The 21,329-nt window shown below is 38.0% G+C and overlaps 1 protein-coding gene across 2 annotated transcripts in view; it reads right to left on the bottom strand.

Moving 5' to 3' along the window:
* The window catches only part of magi3b (membrane associated guanylate kinase, WW and PDZ domain containing 3b), a 169,279-nt gene that overhangs the window by 9,034 nt on the left and 138,916 nt on the right, over positions 1-21,329 (bottom strand). For both annotated transcript variants that reach the window (XM_087800331.1, XM_087800332.1), the window contains exons 7-18: positions 21,036-21,093; positions 17,281-17,387; positions 11,825-12,016; positions 10,775-11,425; positions 6,705-6,736; positions 4,739-4,904; positions 4,567-4,661; positions 2,824-3,031; positions 2,557-2,739; positions 2,182-2,367; positions 887-983; positions 234-339 (exon numbers count right to left, since the gene is read on the bottom strand). In XM_087800331.1, coding sequence (XP_087656457.1) covers positions 234-339; positions 887-983; positions 2,182-2,367; positions 2,557-2,739; positions 2,824-3,031; positions 4,567-4,661; positions 4,739-4,904; positions 6,705-6,736; positions 10,775-11,425; positions 11,825-12,016; positions 17,281-17,387; positions 21,036-21,093 — 2,081 coding nt within the window. The remainder of the gene's footprint in view (positions 1-233; positions 340-886; positions 984-2,181; positions 2,368-2,556; positions 2,740-2,823; positions 3,032-4,566; positions 4,662-4,738; positions 4,905-6,704; positions 6,737-10,774; positions 11,426-11,824; positions 12,017-17,280; positions 17,388-21,035; positions 21,094-21,329) is intronic.

Below are 21,329 nucleotides of genomic sequence, written 5' to 3'. Positions count from 1 at the left end.
TAAGGAATATTTAGACAGAAATATATATTTTTGTTTTTTGTATTTTAAGTTTTAAATCAAGAAAATATAAGCAGCAATTTCTTCAATAATAAGTATATATAAATAAATGTAAAAAAAATAAATCAATAAGTAACCTTATTTCAGGCTAATTTGAAAAGTAGAATTTGAGGTTTAGTATCAATAATAAATAAAAGGAACACGACAGCAGGGGGGCACTAGGTGGTCCATCTAACCTGGTTGGGTCCGGTCACACAAAGAGTCCCCTGCTGCTCCAGCGAGAGCGTCTTGTGATCAGACCAGCCCGATCCATCCCTCCTGTCCTCCAGGTCCAAGTTGTAACTGCGACAAAGAAGATATATTCCTTCAATTACTCTGCGTGCGAGCAGGCGTCGAGCTGGGGAAGGAATTATGTAAAACACCAAATTGAATTTACTTGTGTTCCCTGGGCGCAACGTATTTTTAATATTTGTGTATTTGAACGATATGTAAAGCATTATATTCCTGTTTATTGAATATTGCTTTTGTGTTGGGAGCAGTTTTCCTCGGAGGGAAATGTTTCCCCGGAATATTCCATCCAGAGTCGGTCATTTGTATTCATGGCGATGTTGCAGAGACGGCGTGCAATCTTAGTTTAGGCAGCGAGGAGGGAGACAGGCTATCAATATTTATGACGGCGATGTGCGAGTACAAACTACCATTCTAGGTCAATGGTGTATTTGCATTGTGGCCGCAGTAAATGTGTTGACACACCAGAGGGTTTGTGATGCGCTGACTTATTGACCAGTCAAGCCTCTATAACACACTTGCTAGAATGAAGCGATTAGGTTCGAGTCAGAGTACATTAGGCTGCAAATTCATCTGCCACTCAAATATAAAGAGATGGTACCGTTCATCCTGCAGAATGGATCTTTGTCCAATGACTCTGTGTTGAAGCGCTGGACTCTGTTTGGCCGAGCTGGCTCCAGAAGGAGGCCCCTTGTATTCTGACAGAAAAAAAAATGGAATCACATTTATTTAGTGTATTTTTCGGGTTATAAAGAGCACCAGATTATGGGGCGCAATAGCTGGGTTTGGCTGTGTAGTATTACTCTGTCTAGCTCTGTCTCGAGGAGTAATACTATGGGGCCTTGCATAGTCATACTACCAAGCCTCATCGATTAATACAACAGAGCCTTACATAGTAATACTACATAGCATTGCAAGGTTATACTACAGAGCCTTACGGAGTTATACTATGGGGCCTCGCAGAGTAATACTACATAGCCTCATGGAGTAATACTACATAGCCTCGCTGAGTAATACTACATAGCGTCATGGAGTAATAATACATAGCCTTGCGGAGAAATATTACTTAGCTTCACGGAGTAATACTAAATAGAATTGGGAAGTACTACTATATAGGCTCGCTCCTGAGCCTAGTGGAGTGATGCTACATAGCCTTGCTGAGTAATACAACATAGCCTCACGGAGTAATACTACATAGACTCACAGAGTAATACTACATAGCCTCACAAAGTAATACTACATAGCCTCACAAAGTAATACTACATAGACTCACTGAGTAATACTACATAGCCTCACAGAGTAATACTACATAGCGTCGCCGAGTAATAATAAAAAGCCTTATAGAGTAATACTACATCACCTCATGGAGTTATACTACATAGCCTCATGGAGTAATACGGCTTAACCTCGCCGAGTAATACTAAAAAGCCTTGAAGAGTAATACTACATCGCCTCATTGAGTAATACTAAATAGCCTCGCTGAGTAATACTACATAGCCTCACAGAGTAATACTACATAGCTTTGCTGAGTAATAGTATATATTTTATTGAGTTTTGTTATGATTGTTTAGGCGCTTTGTAACCCTGGTCTGGAAAAGCGCTCTACAAATATAATTTACTTACTTACTTACTTACTATATAGCCTTACGAAGTAATACTACATAGCCTTGCTGAGTAATACTATATAGCCTCATGGAATAATACTACATAGCCTCACGGAGTAATACTACATAGCCTCGCCGAGTAAAAATACAAAGCCTTGAAGAGTAATACTACATTGCATTAAAGAGTAATACTAAATAGAATTAGGGAATAATACTATATAGCCTTTCGTAGTAATATTTCTGAGCCTAGTGAAGTATTTCTACCAAGCCTCGCAAAGTAATAGTTGCTCACCATCCTCAGGGACCACGGTAAGAGTGACGACATTTCCTGCTTCCTTGATGAGCTGAACAATGTCATTGTGAGACAGTTCTATGATGGAGCGTCCGTTAACTGCCGATATACGATCTCCAACGTGCAGCAGTCCGCAGCGGTCAGTGGGGCTTCCTTCGATGATGCGCCCAATCTTGTGTGGGATCACTGTCGAGGTGGAAAGAAAAGTGTTGCCTGGATTAATGTTGATGACTGTTTACTATGAAGTGTCGACTTCTTGGATGGTTTATAGATATTCTGTATTGACGATATTTGAAAAATCACCACCTTTATTATGGCTCTATGATTTGAGTCAAATGCAACCTCACATCAAACCAAAGGACCTCAAGGACTCACCTCCGTGAGGGGGTTTGCTTTTCGATGTCAGGATGACGAAGCCAAAGCCCTCGCTGTCCTTGCGGTGGAGCGTGATATCAAAAGACTCGTGGTCCAGAGCGCTGGGCATCGGGAGGCGAGGTAGTTTTGGAGAACCGTTGACCAGCACTGGAGTCAAGTCCAGAAACTCCTCGTCAATCATATCTGATACAGATATTTCAGAGTCATTACCTGGACTTTAACTGCTTTGAATCACTTTTTCGATCTTCTACAACTGAAGCTTTTCACCTCTGTAGACAACCTTCCTTCGCACGGTCAGCATCACCTGACCGTTACGGGCGGCGTTGGTCATCAGATCCAGGACCTGCTTGTGTGAGCGGCCCTTGACCATGACTCCGTCGATGCCGATCAGCTCGTCCCCGGCTCTCAAGCGCCCGTCTTTTTCCGCGGCACCGTTAGGAACGATGGCCCCGATGTAGACCTGTGGGAAGACGTTCTGAGAGGGACGGAGAACAGAAATCTTAACACGTCTGTGGATACATTTTATATACCTTTAGATGATGCAATCATGATACCTTAGATATCACTCTCTGCTTCATAATCTTTGGATCTGATTCACTAATTCTCACATCAATTTTTAACCAAGAGCTCTGAAAATGACAACATCATCACTAAATCAAGTCTCTATTACAAACTCAAAAAGCTTTAGATTTAAGCTCATATGACTTTTTCGTAAATGACAACAAATAATCCATTAGCCAAAGTTCCAGTTAGTCTTTATAGATATACTGCTAATTTAACCGTTATATACAAAAAAACGGACTTTAATATTGTTAACCTTTAGCTACCTCACTATATTGCTTATAGCTTCTCACATTTTCATATGAATTTAGCAAGTTACAGCTAACAATGTAACAATTTTTTTGTTCAACACAATTATTCATAGATGATGTCATTTCCTCTGGCTAACTGTACTAGCATTAACTGTGCAGCGTAAATGGTTAGCTTTCTATCTACATTACATTTTTCTGAGGCAGTTTTTTGATGAAGCCATTCTGAAAGTAGTTTTGCTAATTAAACTAGGGTTGCCAACTCCCTGAAAAATAAATAAGGGACAGGCAGGATCGGCCGACCTGATTGCCTTCAACCTCTCCAGTCTTTTTTTTTTACCTCTTTTTTAGTGTAGAAACAACTAACTAATAACTATTGAAGCCTGAGTTGAATTAGATGCACATTTTTGAATGATAAAAACATGAAAAACAAGTTATTATCCAGAAATTGACTTTAATACAAAACTTATATCAAAATAAATAACGTTCAAACACAAACCTTTCCTGCTTAACTTAAAACTGCATAAAGAAATATAAAACAATAAATAATAGTAGAACATTAATCCTGTAATTTATGACCAGCTCAATGTTATGTGGAGCCTATTTTTTTCATTTATATTTTCTCTGAGATCTTGCTACTTTGAGGAGTCTTTTGTCTTTGAGCTACAGATTAAAACTCTGAGCAAGACAAGTCATAGTTGAGGTGCAGAATGAGCTCAACTTTAATAAGTTCAGCGGAACATTTATTCCGCACATCTGTCCACTAATTCTACACGCACGACAGAATCCACTAATCCACTAACCCAGTGGAAGTGGGGATGCTTTTTTAAAAGTGCGTCTCTTTTAAACTCAATAAGGGATGCATGCTTTTATTTCTATATATGGGACAATTCCGTTTTTCAAGGGACGGTTGGCAATCCTAAATTAAACCAACGTTAGCTTTAATAGTAATAAGGATTCTTCTACAAATGATTAGCTATTTTTAAGAGACATGTTTAACAATATTTAGAGAAAGTTCCATCTTTACATCCATCCATCTTAGAGCTAATCATGGAGCTTCATAGCTTAGTTTATTTTTTATCCATATTAAAAGACTATATATATATATATATATATATATATATATATATACAAACACACACATATTTGTCTGCCTCCTAGTTCAAGAGTCGGTCTACGGTGGTTAAGTTTCTTGACTCACTGGCTGTTGTGGACCTTCTCCACCAAGGACCCGAAAGCCAAATCCAGTCTCAATGTCCCTCTTGAGAAACACGTCTATGTCTTTGGTGTAAGGCTCTGCAGACATTCAAGGTCAGTCCATTATTAACCAGCTGAGGATCATGTGTGAATAAAGTGCAGCTTAAGAGTCTCACGTTTGCTGTCCAGCAGCGCTTTGGACTTCAGGTACAGCTCTGTGGCGTCTCGTTTCGGGGACTCGACAGACCTCAGGGTGCTCGTGTTGGAATGGTACGGGAGGGCTTGGATCGTGGACTCGACAATTCCATCCAAAGAATCCGTGCTGGCAGTCATTTCCTGTCGCTGAAAACAAATGCACAACTGTAGCCGTCAACAAATCTGGTTTAATAATGCATACACCCTCATCCTCCACCTTTTTATTGCTTTTTTTTTCATTATGCCACACATACAGCCCTCATAATACAATATGATACAACTCAAATAATAATGTGGAAATGTTTCAAGGCTAACAACCATTTTATTCTGCCCTTAAAGAAAAAAAGTCATACCTAGTTAATCTCTAAATACATACGACTTACTTTGTTTGAAAGTATTTACAATATTTCTTGTTGCTTAAAAGTAAAAGAAAAGCAGGTATTACTTGGCAGCGTTCTTTTACATTTGCATGTTTTGTTGAAAGTATAATAATATTTTAATATCATTTATTAAGAAAACGGTCTATTTATTTTTAAACTTTCCAATCTAATTAATAAAATTTTTTTTTGTTGATCCCTTATTTATTTTTTGTGGCAGTTCCAGTAACAACCACAGTATATAATGTTGCCCCTTAATACATGTAAATGCTCATAATAATAATAATATTTTTTTTAGTGTTGCAATTCTATGTCCATCCTGATATACGTTTTAATCTTTTTAAATATTTTTAACAATTTAAGTATAATAATGAACAGTTTTTTTCATCCTAATTTTTCATTCTGTTTACAAATAAAATGTTTTTTAAAGCTTTTTTAAATCATTTTATTTTGCACTTAAATACCTAGTTCATCTCTATATACAGCTTGTGAATGTCCTTTTTTTACTTTATTTATTCTTTATTTTTTAATATTCCTTTTACCCTAAAAGTAGAAAAAAAATGAGTATTATTTCAAAATAAACAGTATTTTATCTTTCTAAAAAGTCATTACAAATGTGGATTATTTTGTTTTCAGTTTTCCAATCATATTTATGTTCTTTTTCTCATGTTCATCACTTATTTCTTTTTGACAATCCAAGTATATAACACAATCCCTTAATACATGTTGAAGGGGTACATTGGTTACTGTCTTATTATAATGTTTATTTTCTTCTCCTTGCAAAAAAAGGATAGTGTTGCACTTTTATGTTCGTCTTTATATATGTGTTTTTATATTTTTGATCTCAAATAATGAAATAATAAACAGTAAGTGTTTTTTCTTCCTATTTTTTTTTCCATTCTGTTTACAAATAAAATGTCTAATAATCTTGAAATATTCTTCAATTTCATAATAATCAATTCAAACTGCATTGAATGGAATTCAACTCATTATTTATTAAAACAAATTATATATTGAACTTTAAAGGACAAATTCCATGTGTGTGTCCTGCAGCAATGGAATAAAAATACTTTTGAATTCACTTATAATTCAATTATACATTTAGATATATTAGTTTTCAGTCCAACTTCTCGAACAGAGGCTCTGTGACAGAGTCCCACACTAACCAGAGCGGACTTCTTTGTCCCAAACTGTAGTTTAGAGCTCCACTATGGAATATAAATGACTTTCCCGATGAGATGAGACGCCTCCCTTGCCTCTGCAAAAGGGCGATTTCTCAATCTAAAGCCCTCGTATTAATAGCAGCCTCATATCTAAAGAGGCTCATACAGGCTTCATTACCGCCGGGATCCCAAGACAATAGTGTTACCCGAACGGATGCCGAGAGAAAGTAATTAAGAACATTTCTCAGAACAAACAAAAGGGCTCAGAAACACCATCAATATTCAAATTGCGATCACTTAACTCTGGTTGCTGGAAACACTGAAGGACAAAAAGCTTTGTAATTAAATTGCAAGTAATTCCTCATGAGGGATTCGATGGTGAGGATTGGAGAAATGTTTGTACTTACAGGCTTTAGACTCTTCACTGGGGATGTTTGACCTGCAGACAGAGACAGGAGAGTATCACCACCAGGGGGCACTGTGTCGCTGTGAGCCGTTTTCAACGTGCTCCATTAGTGGCTGCTTAAAGATAGATGCGGACTAGAAAGGTTCTACATGTGCCAGCGAGCACGGACAACATGCTTCAGCCCATTTGAACAGCTCAGGAACATGCAGGGGCATTATGACCAGAGCTTTGTGTGCTCCATGCGTGTAATTCAATGACCAATCTATCTCTCTGCTGGATGTACAGTCCACCCACGCTGCCCATCTAGAGCGCTCGGATTGTTCCCAGCAGATTTCTCTTTTTTCCAATCTGCACATTAGCTGGATTATCAAACGGCTCTGCCGAGCTGGAGGCCTGTGGGGGCCGGGAGGAAGGGTCGACCACACGATGGGCTAATGGACCCTGATGTGAAGTGTGGCGACTATAGTTCACTTCAATGTGTATTTTCGGTATCTTGGTGGACTGGGTACAAAAGGTATCGCAACGTCATCACAATCTCTGAGTGGATGTACAGTAGATATGGATGTGAATAAATACAAATTACTTACTTACTTACTTACAAGTAAAGTGCACAAATGTACTTTCAAGGTAGTAAAAAATATGTTTTTTCCTATATTTGCCTTAAAACCTCTTACACTTATTATAGAAAAATGTTATTCCTTATGATCGTAAGAAAATATATTTTCCTCTTTCTTAGCGAGATATGAAAGTAATCTTGAGCGTTTTTTGTCAAAAAAAGAGAAGAATCAGAAACTAAATATTTTATTTCTCATTTGATCCCAAATAGCAAAATGACATTGAATCAACGTTGATATATTGTCGGGCTGATGGTTACTTTTAACATTGATATCTGATATTGAAACGTTCTTTGAAAGTGCTCGCTATGAGAAACATTGAAACAATGTTAGATTTTCAATCAATTCTGACATTAAATCAATGTTGTTTCAACTATTTTATTATCAACATTGAAACAACATTGGATTCATAACCAAGTCTAACAATAACACAACATGTCATTATACAAAAAGCCATTTTAACATTTTTATCCATCCTCTGTGTGCTTTTAATATTCCTTATAAAAAATATTTTTTACACTTTTAAAGTTAGAGTTAAACGAGCAGCATGCCAAACTAGTCAATTAATAAGTGATCTCACTACCTTATCTGCCTAACAGACAAGTTTGGAGCAATCCTAACAAATTACAACAAAATACACACAAACGTAACAGCTGTTTCACTGCATGGTATAATGACCAAAAGTCCATTATTAGTTTAGTTATTTATTAAGTATTAAGACAAATAATTCTAAATTAAAATATTAACAAATTGTAACATCTTAATGTTTTTCACATTTATGGAACATAAAATCATTTCTTGAACAACTTATGTAACCTAAACAATTTGCCCTCTTAGTTTTTTTCCTTCTTTGGACTTGTAACTCCGCCTCTACTCTCAGGTGCATAGTGGAGCCACTTCTGTGTCCCTGGACTGCAACGCTGTCAAGAAAAAATTTACAAAGGGCTGTTCCATTAGTTAGATAAGACAGTTCCATTGTAAAATGATGTACTTCTTTATTTGTATTATTTTCAGCTGAATTATTGTTAATACTTAATTATTTTGAAGTTGATGGGAAATGATACTTGCCTTGCATGATCCGGCTCTTGCAAGAACATACTACTGCAGAACATTCTCTGATTCAGGAGCTGAACCTAAAAAAAAAACACAGAATGAAATTACACGTAAAGTCTTGGAATACATAATTACAATTTCTTTTTCAGACTTAAATCATTTATTCATAATAACAAAATTTAAATTAATCTATATAACAACAACAACTCTAGACAACACATATCCAAATGTTACCCAAGTTCGTCTACCTACCATCACTATTCTGTTGGACTGACTCGGCCAAGCAGCTTCCACTTGAGCCTAAAATGCAAGAACAAAATGTTTTAGCTTGGACAACAATAGGAAGTGAAGTGGTTCACTAACCATTATAATTTTTTAAGTTTTCCGGAGGCTAAAAAAAGACATAAAAACTGTAAATGCTTTTAAATTATAGTAATTGTATATGTGTACTTGAATCAGGGGTTGGAGCGGAAGCATTTTGAACTCTAAGTACACTCCAAGTACTGCAATAACTAGATAAGGTAAACTACTAGGTAAGTAGAAATAGATGCGTTAATACTTGAAAGTAAGAATAGAAGTAAAGGTCACTACTGCCACAACTCATCCACGTTCAGTGGAACAAAAGAATAAAGGCAAGATGCTATAATAATCAGTGTTTTTAGCTAACATGCTATTGAATAGTGATGCTATCAAGATAAACCTAAGAAAATATGAATTCACGGTACAGAAATATGCAAGTTATGAGTAGAACAACAATGACCAGGTAGTACTTGAGGATAATAATACATATTATATATAAATATAACAATAAATAAAATGTTAAAAGGACTTACCAGTTTCTCTCTCTCTTGGATAAAATGTTCGCCGATCGCAACTGGCCACAGATGTCCAAATTCCTGCCACAAATGCCCCTTTCCCAACACCCACCATCTAACTTTTGTTATTATTATTTGTTGGGAAAAGGAGTTATCATTTTTTTTGGAGGGAAATGCGATTTGTTCATTAAAGTGTTAAGGTTTGTTTTAGGAATTTAAGCAAAGAGAGACATGTTGATACTGAGTTTATTTTTAGTTGGGGATGTATTGTATTGTGTACAGGGAAACACTAGCTTTTTCTCATCACTAGCTAGTGTTGTACCATAGTGTTGCCCAGACTGTGTTATACAAGCACGGTCCTTCTGTATGAATTGGTGAGTAGAGATATTTAAGGTCTTTATTGAGTTTACAGTACTGTAAGTGTTGACCTACATATTAGCATGCAGTGTTAGCATGGTGCAGATCTACAGTACGGCAGGTCACTCCAGGGGAGCAAGTGCACAAACCCCACTGAGACTTCGCTGGAGTCTCGGGCTGATGTCTAATGAGTGTTAAAGCCGACATTAGCTCTCGGTCCGGCAGATTGTCAGAGACTGACTCTGGGACACATAAAGAGCGAGATAGTAATGGAGTCACAGCGGCAGCATTAGGGAGGAGACCCCTCGGGACCCTTTCTTTAAAGACATTTCACCACGGCTCTTTAAAGGGTTACATACATGGAGGCATGCTTGAATACTCCAAGCTGTGCCGATGATCAAAGAGGAATCAGGGGTTCCCAGGATCCCCGGGGCTGTTTGAGTTGGATTATAGAGACATTTGAAGACTACCATCTTCCTCCCTCAGAATCAAACATGGCCTTATGAAATTCTCTCTCAGGCTTGTAACACACTGCATCATGTCTCACTGGGAGGGGTCACAAATAGGGTTGGGCCGAACAGAGACACACAGTGAGGGTGAACCTTGTGAGGAAGGATTAGCCAGATCATTCCGAATGCACAGTAGCCTCAGAGGTTCAAGTGTGTTCACAGGAAGCCAAGAACTCTGATGCAGAGTTTGGGGTCTTGATTCTTAAACCCTTTTATTACTGCAATTATTGGCATCTTGCCTGGGTTTAATTTGTGTTAGAATTTCATGATTGTGAAGTTTTTAACTACCTTACCTAACCTTGACTCCTGGATTTTACATTTTTTTTAGCTGGTGTAGTAGGACCTTTACCATGATTGGGCTACCATGGTGACACTATGACTGAGATTCCCCATATCTATGCATCTGCCATTTATTAAGAGAGCATTAATGAGTGATGGGTTGATGAGTCCTCATGAAACAACCGATGAAGTGTCATGATACAGCGTTATTTTGAAAGTCCAATAGATGGCACTGCTGTATAATCATTTGGATCGGATCCACTAATTCAATGAAACTAGGCGTCATTTTCAAACCATGTATCATGATACCTCGTTGGATGTTTCTTGAGGCCTCTACAACCCATTACTAGCATAAACCTTAAAAATATTTTGTTAAAAAAATAATTTAATAAAGGGTTACAGCACTTTTTAAGACTTCACAAAAGTACCAAAACAAATTCTTACCTCCTCGCAGCACCAGCACGTCCACCTCACTGCCCACCGGTAGGTCCTTCAAGATGTCCACCACTTGGGCGTGACTTAGAGTTTGGACATTCTGCCTGTTAATCTCTTTGATGACATCTCCCTTTTGAAGGCCGTGGCACCACTGAGCGTCCAGGATCATCTTCACCTTCTGGCCCAGCGGGCAGTCGGCGATGGCGAAGCCAAACCCGCCGGGCCCCTTGACGAGCGGGACGCTCACGAGTTCCGGTTGTAACATCGTGGTCGCCGCGTCGACGCGCTCCCCCCCCTGCCTCCCGTTCGGCATGGCTGCCACCACGGGCCGCCCATTGACATCAGTGGTGACGTAGTGAAGCTCCTGCGAAGACCCGTGCAATACGTCCCCTTTCACGAGCAGCGGCTGCCCGTTGATAAGCGGCACAGCGGTCACCACCTCGCCACCGTGAAGAGCTGGCTGGGCCTGGGTAGCAGGTGGTAGGGGAGGAGGAGGGAGTGGATCGTCGCTGTCCAGGTCCACATCTGGAGGGAGCGGGTAGCCGCGGCACAGCACCATATCCACGTACTGGTTAATGGGAATAGACTGAAACATCTGCACCACATCCGGATGAGTCTTCCCGAGCACGCACATCCCATTAATCTCCACGATCACGTCACCTGAACAAAGGGAGGAAAAGAAATGAGAGGCGGTTGATATTCTGCTGCATCCAGCTATCAATTCGCTGCTTTCACTGTGGGATGAAACTTCTCCTCCACAATGTTCCTCATGGCTGCTCTCATTCATATCCCAGCTCTGTATCTCCTCTGCGCTTTTATGCTCACTGTAGCGTTCACCTCTTTCTTGTCCCACCTCTACGCCTTCTTCTAAGGAAACCAGCTCACTGTTGCTTCAGCCGTGAAAAGAAATGGAACAACTTCAGCATGGTTTTTTTCTGGATTATCCTTTTCATGCAAATGCTTCTTCATAACATCACTTCTCCTTATATTAACTCTTCTACAGCTGACGTCAGTGTTTTCATGACAAAACACCAAATATAAACAAGGGTTTGTACTGACCTGAAGCCATCTTGTTGTCTTGGGCAGCAGGTCCGTCGCTCAACACGTTCTTCACCTGTAAAAACTCATCGGTGCGATCGCCTCCGATGATTGTGAAGCCGAATCCCTGCGAGCTCTTCTTCAGCGCTGTGTGGTACATCTCACCGTTCAGCTGGTTTCGGTCGGCGGTGAACACAGAGGCAGAACTTTTACCTGAAGGGATGAAACATGAATTACTATAGGGTTACGGTTACCGTACCTGTAAGTAAGTAAGTAAGCTTGTAATATTTGTGGAGCCCTTTTTCTAGACCAGGGTCACAAAGCGCTTAAACAATCAAAACAATACCCAATAAAATATATGAAAATATATATATAAAAGGTCAAGACAACACCGAGACCAACACAGGAGTCTCAGAGAATCAAGGAAAAGCCTGCACGAATAAAAGTGTCTTAAGATGTTTCTTGAAGGACTCAGTAGACTCCATCAAATACAGAGGGAGAGTAAAACTTTTCCAAAGTTTAGGAGCAACAGCCTGGAAGGATTTCTCTCCTCTGGTCCTGAACTGTGTGCGAGGAACCATCAGTAGATTCTGATCCACAGACCTCAGAGCCCGAGCTGGGGTTTAAGGCTGGATCAGATCACTGGTGTAACGAGGAGCCTGACCATGAATAGCTCTGAAATTAAGAACCAGAAAGAAACTAGCAGCCAGTGAAGAGATTTAAGGATCGGAGAAATGTGAGTTATTCTACTAGAGCGGGTCAGAATTCTCGCTGCATACTTCTGAATCAACTGCAGGCGAGACAGCTTCTTCTTGTTCAGAGATGTAAAACGGCAAACTGTTGCAATAGTCCAGGCGAGAAGACACAAACACATGGATTATAAGATCCAGATCATGTGTGTCATAGAATGACCTTTTAAATTCAAATAAATTCCAAATTTAATCACTCGAAGGCTGTGGTTTATCAGGTGCGCCTTCACCAACCTTCAAAAGCTACACTGAGCTGAATCCTCACCTTTTCTAACGGGTGTTACAATCAACCATTCACCATTACACCGTCTTCTTTTAGTTCTTGACAGTTCATTGTGGCCTGTTGAGTTCAGGCAAAGGGGGCCGATAATCTGGCTATCCCCCTCATTTTGTATATATTTGGTTTAAATTTCAGGACCCTTTAAGACATTACGATCAGGCAGACACACAAGTTTTGATTATCGTTGGATGAGCTCTAAACAAAGTAACCTTTTGAATTTTATTAATATTAATAAAAAAAGTATTTTTAATGTTTCTTGTTCTTTTCACCTTTAGAGATAACAATACGTATTAAAGGAGGATAAGGCATTTTGTGTACACATTATCCCCAATTATGTTAACTTTATGTGGATTATTTTTGGTCTATGGTTCTATATCTGATAGTTATTTAAAGACCTCTATTGTACCCATCAGTATGTGTCTGTTTTTTACAAAACTCTCTTTTCATTTAAATATTTACATTAGAAAATGTGCTTAAGGCCAGCCCACTGAAATCTTTCTGGAGATCAAATCTTGTCACTGCGCGTCATCAATCCCAGGAGTAGCCACTGCCAAAGGGCCTTGTTGTATAAACAAAGCGGGCGTGATTACAGCTGGCTCATGGAGAAGATAAGGAAATTATTACGTCATAATGGACTATGCTTTCGTAACCTCTCATTCGTGGAGATTTCAGCAGATGATAACTTTAAAGTAATAGGTCAAGTATATGTAAGTAAGTAAGTAAGTAATATTTATTTATATAGCGCTTTTCCAGACCAGGGTCACAAAGCGCTTAAACAAACAAAACAATACTCAAAAAAGTATATACACTTTAAAGATCAAGATAATACTGAGAACAACACAGGAGTTCCAGAAAATCAAGGAAAAGCCTGAACAAATAGAAACGTCTTAAGATGTTTCTTAAAGGAGTCAGCAGAATGTTAGTTGGCCTGGAGGGCCTTACTTTCGTGAAATTGCGGGGGGGAAAGGACGTCATACCATCTATACACAACTTTTTCCCAAGAATTCAGTAAGTTCAAAGAGCCTGAACTTGTCTTTGAGTGATTGGACAAATTAATTCATAGCTGAGGTACCATAAAAACGAAATAACTTAAAGTAGTGAGCTTCTTTTCTTGTTCAAGTTCCACTGCAGAACTTTCAGTCTCATCACAGAACTTCAAACATGCGAGAGTCTTGAAATAGACCACCAGCGTGTTTGCAGGGAGCAGATAACCAACTATTGGGGTCAAACTGAATTAAAGTGAGCGCATCTCTTATCAGCCGTAATAGCTGTGATATCATAACTCCACATCGTGGACACGCCATAATTTTATCACCGCCTTCTCGCTTCTGCTGCTTTTAATGTTTGAAGGGACTGCGAAAAGACTCAACCAAAAAAATAAATTATTTATTATTTATGATTATTATTTTTTAAACAGATGTTCTATTAGATAGTGACCTTTATCTGTTTCGCCTCGTTGATGAATCTAAATATTGCATTGGCATGAACTCATCTATGAAACATACTGATTCATAATTAAGAAGGAAAAAACATCTACTCCTCAATAAGATCATCGTAAGGGCCTCATATTTTGGTGATGATTAGAAAAAGACGACAATTTTGTAAAATGTCGACTGTTTCCGTTTATACTGAATGTTGAGTTACGAAACATTCTTATCGCCAGCTTTCCTCTGTCATCTACTCTCCTTCTGTCTCTGGCAGGAATGTGCTAGGAATGAAAATGTGGCTACGGTCCTGATATCGAACACTCTCAGAAGCTATCGCTGCGGTGCTGACACCAAATGTCCATATGACCGCCTGGACCAAACAAAACTAATTTGCATGATAATAGCTCCACAGAATTTTTGGGAGTTTTTTTTTAATAGCTCTGCTCCTTATAAAAGACAGGGAGGAGCAGGAGACAATAAAAAGGGGTATGAAGTTGGAAGTTTTTAGTGATGTGTTCATGAGGCTTCATGAAACCGATGAAGAGGTAAGGTAAGGTAAGGTAAGGTAAGGTAAGGTAAGGTAAGGTAAGGTAAGGTAAGGTAAGGTAAAACTTTATTGATCCCTCAGGTGGTCTCCTTCGGGAAATTGTTTTTCCAACAGCCAGCAATTTTCCATAAACAATACAAAATAATAAATAAAAATAAAATAAGAAGAAGAACATAAAGAGAAAGAACAAGATGACACAATCTAAGTCTAAAGATAAAGACAAAGAACATAGGTCAAAGAAAAACAACAAAGACAAAGGATACAAAGACTAACATAGAACAGAACATCCAGATACTCTCACTCCACTCCTGCCCCCGAACTCAGAATTGTACAATTTAATAGCCCGAGGAATGAATGAGTCCCTGAGTCTATTAGTGTTGCACCTGGGTAGGAGCATTCGTGCACAGGTATCATCAGGTATCATGATACAGTGTCTTCATTATTAAAGACCACTAGATGTCACTCTCTGCTTTGTAATATTTGTCTCGGGTATATTAAATCAATGAAACCTGGAATCCTTTTCAGATTGAGTGAGAGTGCAAATGTTAAAAAGAGAGAGTTAAAAAATCCAAACGTAACTGCAGGAAGTGACATCATCTCTAGGTGTCACCCTGGACACATTACTATCAAAGTAGACCAGGGCCATCAGAATATTGAATGGTTATTTATTTTTTAACTGTTTAATTATTTTACGCATTAACTATTTTTTGTTTTTAAAAGAATTTATCATTTCTACATTGAAAACTAGGATTTGTTATTTTTCATTAATTTAATTCAATAGTTTTCAATAGTAAATGTTTTTTATCCACATTGAGTTTTAGATTCTAATTATTTTTTCTTTTTTTTTAATTCACAGCCCTTAAATTCAATATAAAAATGTGTGTATAACATTGCCACCAGACAATACCAAAAGATTACCGAGCTACCTTCAGCTAAACATGTGACGCACAGACGATAACATGATGACATAAAAGCACTGGTGCGTCAATTTAACTAGCACACTTCTTTTCTGCTATTGTCTAGTGGCACATTCTTGTATAATTTAAAGGGCTACAAATTTGAAAATATTACATTTAATGAGTTTTTTTTTGTGTAATTAGAATATCAAACTATATGAGTGAAAAAATTATTAATTAAGTATTCAAATTTTTTGTTAAATTCCGTTATTCAAAAGAAAATTGAACCTATTGTTGATTTAAATAATTGAAAAATAATCTTTCTTTAATATGACAACACATATCCAGAAAGGTCATGAGTGAATAAAGCACTATTAAGTTAAATATGAGTCGTCCGGCGTATGAAGATGCAACCCTCATCATAAATGGAACTCTTAGACAAAAGTCGATTCCCTACGGAAGTTTTATAGACAGAGGAATAAAGCAAGAGTATTCTTGAGACTAACCACCCTGAAGATTTGAAAGCCATAATTATTTTAAGCCTAAAAACAGTCGATAACAATCACGCTGTGATTTAGAATGAAAATCTCCCTCAGGCGTAACTGAAAACTGAATTTTCTTTCGGGGGGGAGTTCATCACAGCAGCGTGTCGGCGCACGAGGTTGTGTAATCATTAGTCAGCAGACGATCCTCGCACACCTGAGTGCAGATGTGACGGGTCATGCTGGCTTTGGTTTAAACACGTTCAACACTTGCAACACAATCTGGACTTTTTCTCGCCCAGCAACACTCAACGCAACTCTCTCTCTCTCTCTCTCTGTCTGGCCCTGCGGTCTATCACTCACAGCTGGCAGGAAAACAAGTCTCACGAAACACGATTCCCGGTGAAAATTGCATCCCTTTGTCCACATATGACTTGCAGAAGAAGCATGAATGATATGTTTTCATCATTTCCACTTTCGTTAATGTTCTCTCCAAGGTCTAATCTCCGCGAACCTCTCAAAGGGAAAGCATTCGCTGAGGTTTAAATGAACAGAAAATGTGTTTAAAGAATGAACAGATGACCAAAGTCAACTATTCGTCGTGTGGCAGACAAAAAAGTACAAAAAACATTCAAGTGGTGTCTTCAATCAAAACATCTATTCATCACAACTTTCCTTTCAACACTTCTATACATAAACCTATTCAACCATCTGTCATTCATTTATAAACCTTTTGTCCATCAAGTACATTTTTCATCCAAACTACTATAATTATAATCATTACTCTCTTTATTTCTATACACTATTCTACTTCAATTTAATATTTATCATTTTTTGACCTTAACTATTTGTATTGCTTCTGTCCAGTTGACTGTATTTTCTTTCATTTTTTTCTGTTTATAAAATAATTTTAGAAACCCCAGTATTTGATCTTGACTGAGAGGATTGAAGCACAGACACCATCTATTCATGTCCTCCAGTGTTAACACAAACAAAACATCATCAGTCCTCTGTGACTGAGGAATGAACTAAATAAACGATAATTTTGCGAGTCATTGTGTCAATTGTGTCAGGGTACAACACGCTGAACACTCACTTTGAGAGGATGCAGCGGCAGCTTGTTGCAGGGCGACCGTCTCCTGGTTTAGTCTCTTCTTTGCTTCCAGCACTGGATTCTCAAACTGGGTTTTCTGGTTGATATGGCTGCAATACAGAACAGAAAATAGTTTCAACTTTCAACACAATAACTTGATGATAGGATTGAGATAATGTGTGTGAGAAAGAGAGTGAGAGAGAAAATAAAAAAAATACCAACATCGCAATTTTAAATAATGACCACACCATGATGCCGAGTCATCACTATAAACGATTTAAAGGGCAACAAACATCAAACTACAACTCTCCTGACTCACTCACATCAAATGTTGAAGTCTTCTTCTCCAAAATGCAGTAAGTCCCTCATCATGACCACGTTTTGTAATAATTACTTTATAAAAATCTCAGCGAACAAGAGGTTATGAGAGCAGAGTCCATTATGACGTAATAATGGATTCATTCCTCCTCCAACCAGCTGTACTCACGCCCTTATAAAGGTGGATACTTTTGGGGTTGATGATTTGCGGTGACAAACCTCAATATTTCACCCATTAAAAGGGTGTGGTTATTGTAAGCAAGATTTCATTTGCAGAAAAATGTTCATGCATGCTTTGTTTATACAACAAGGCCCTTTGGCGGTGGAGACTTCTGGGATTGATGACGAGCAGACAAGATTTAATCTCCAGAAATATTTCAGTGGGTGGGGCTTAAGCACATTTTCTAATTTAAATATTTCAATGAAAAAGAGTTTTGTATAGACAAATACTGATGAGTACAAAAGAGGTATAAGATCTATTTAAGATACATCTTTCATCACAATAATTAAATGAGAATAAATATATTAGTTTTAAATTAAAGAATCAATTAAAAAAACTTCTTTGATCAGCAGCAACTGCAATTGGTTATTAGAATTAGACATCATCAATACATTAAAAAAATATATTTACTTTAAATAAATAAAATAATACCAAATAAAAATATACAAAATGAATAAATACAAGTATAATATAAATAAATAATATATGGTTGCACATTAATATAAATATAACAGTCTTCAGAAATGTTGTTTTTCTGATATAAAAAAAATATTTTAGATGTTCGAATTCAAAGGTTTCTCCAAGACAAGCTGGCATAAGAATGTTATATAAAGTCTTTTGATGGCGGACACTCGACCTCTCATGAGGTTCAGCAGAGGCTGCAAAAAAATTCCAAGCCAGGAACATCATTGATTTGCTGATGTATTGCCTCAACATTTTACTACATACAGTAAACATTGTCTCTCTGTTCTCCTAATGGCTCTGAGCCCATTATATGTGCGAGGAAATGAGGTCCTTCCTCAGGTAGTTACATCCTGTTCCTCCACAACAACGTAGCGTGTTGTCCCTCTGGCAGACAAACACACACCAGTGTTTCGTAGTAGAACCCGTTCCAAGCAAAATATTTGGCAGCTCTCCTCCTCTAAGTTTGCTTTCATCTTAGTCCCCTTCCAGCGGAATTTCTGCAGTCTGACCAATAAAAAAAAATCTGATTCTCTTTTCAGCACAACAGATTGCTACCTCTGCCTGCAGCTCTGCTGCTCGTATTGCTGTCCACCGTTCCACCTATTTCCTTTACAGTGTCCCACTCTTTACCTGCCAGAGTAAAGGCCTGAGGACACTTCTGCAGTCCGACGAATGTGTCCCCGATCATCCAGGATTCTGCAGCAGTTTCGATCGCAAATTTTGAAATGAGAACTCGGGATTTTTAGGACGCATTTCACCGTTGCAAGGCAAAAAAACAACATTAAAATAACAGTTTTCAATTCCTCTGATTGAAGATTTTTTTCCATTTTCATTTAGGTTTTAAAATCACTATTTTAGTGACTTCCGCTCGGCAAAATTGTTAAGCATCCTGTTCAGACTTCTGAACATTAATTTGTTGACCCCGGACTCTTGTGAAATTGTGTTTTTATATTTTCAACTGTAAATTAAACCAACTTAATCCATATTAAATATTTCTAAAGAAATGTCATTTATTCTTTTTGAAACTTTTATTTACACCCATTCGTTTTCTTGGTTATCACTGAAATTGCCTTTAGAAAATTATAATCTGTATTTTGTGGAGCAAGGTAGTCAGTTTCAACTGCCCATCACCCTGATTAGCTGGGAAAGACTGCAGCCCGTGTAGTCTCAATCAGAGAATAAGCAATGAATGAAAAAAAAGGAATGAATAATCCGTGTTATATCATAAATTGGAAGGTAAGGTGTTGAGAGAGGCTTGAATTATGTTTTCTTTTTCATTCCCAACTAATTATTCTGTATTTAAACCAACTCTTCAGTGACACTTCAAGGAATTTGATAATTAAAAAAAAACATTTTTCACCAATTTATTCTTTGTTATTTTCTGCTGTATTTAACAGTGAATTTATTTGTCTTAGTTACAGTATGTTTTGTAATTACATTTTCCTACAGTGTGGCCTACAACTAATGCTTACAAATAGCAAGCAATAAAAATAAATGGTGAGATTAACCTTATTGATGACAGGAGTCCAATCACTGCAATTCTATGACTAGTTTCTTTCCCATTATCGTCATCAGTAAAAATGCTTCAGTGATGATATGGTTTCAACATTTTTAAATATGTTAAAGTTTTACTGAATAGTCAACATTTAGCTGTTGTAAGCTAATGTTATTTTATCATTTGTATTTTGTATTTGATGTATTGTCCACTGTATTGTTCACAATCGTAGATGTCACATTGGAAGCATTCCCAGGATGAAGTGTGTGTGGCCGAGACAGATGTATCGATTATTCTGGTCTGAGGAACAGAACGTATAGATTTTTGGTTCTAGGATTAGAAAATGTGCTGATTAAGTTAATCATGTTGGTGTGTTTTGTTCATCTGAAAAGCCTGTTTTAAAGCAGCTCTGGGTAGTTTTGGGTGCTTCCTTTTTTTTTTTACTAAAATAACTTGTGATGACACATCGACTTAAAACTAGTTGAATGACTCGTATCCCAATGGAAGTCTGGAAACAGAAAATTCGTCCAACTGCTGCAAACCGGGACATGGCAATTTTTGAAACGTTTAGCGAGTGCTCATGGGAAATGTGGTCTCCCGTCGGACTAAACACTACCACTGTAGTCCACTGGCTTCGCTCGACTTCAAATTGTATAGAGCTGCTCTAAATCTATATTAATCTTGAGTTAGAAGGGGAATTTACAATGTGCCCTAAATCTAGTTTGATTATTTTTCTTAAATAAGATATTTTTGATGTCTTATTCCTCTACTAAAATGCAAAAGAATCAAAATAGCGAAGTTCATTAGTCTTCCTTTCGACCTCTGTGCAAGAATCAATGAAGGTTAGGCTCATTTCAGTCCACAACAGTGGTTGTTTGGCCATTATTCGTAGGGAATTGTTAAACCCCGGAGTGACCCGAGCATTGGTATACGGTGAGCACAACAACAGTCCACAATCATCTTTGTCTTTGCTCACAAGTCAGCGCAGCGTTACCCACTGAGCTATACTCGCCCACCCACCGACCAACAATGAACCCACTCTGATCGGAACCTTTGACTGCCCGTCAGGTGAAGGCTAATGCTCTGCGTGTATCCACTGCTGCCCGAGAAAAAAAAAAAAACGAGATCCATTTGTTTATTTTTAGCCTGCATTGATTTATGCCGCTGCGGAGCTAAAGCAGTGTAATGTGCGCTATAGAGTGTGTGTATGCCTGGGACATGTGATGATACAGTTTGTCCATGTCGATGGCTAAGACTTACTCCACGTAGTACGTGCCGTACTGAGGGTCGTCGATTTCTTCCCAGCCGTACGGCAACTCTGCAAGGAAGGAAAATAGGTTAGGGAAGAGAGAAGAAAATATGGATGAAGCTATTGTACCAGACATCAATGAGGGCTAGCCTACAGTAGGTGCACAGAACAGATGGTAAACGGGGAAATCTAGGTAGGTTTCATTTAAACTTTTGTTTAAACACTTCTGTCAGTACACAATCCAGGAAATCCGCGCGATCCGGGAAAAGCCTGTTTTGATACGTCATGGTTTAATGGGAAACCGA

This window comes from Callionymus lyra, chromosome 10, assembly GCF_982586985.1.
Source record: "Callionymus lyra chromosome 10, fCalLyr1.hap1.1, whole genome shotgun sequence".
Taxonomy (NCBI): domain Eukaryota; kingdom Metazoa; phylum Chordata; class Actinopteri; order Syngnathiformes; family Callionymidae; genus Callionymus; species Callionymus lyra.
Note: the sequence above shows the minus strand (reverse complement) of the source record. Positions and strands in the feature narration are given on the sequence as shown.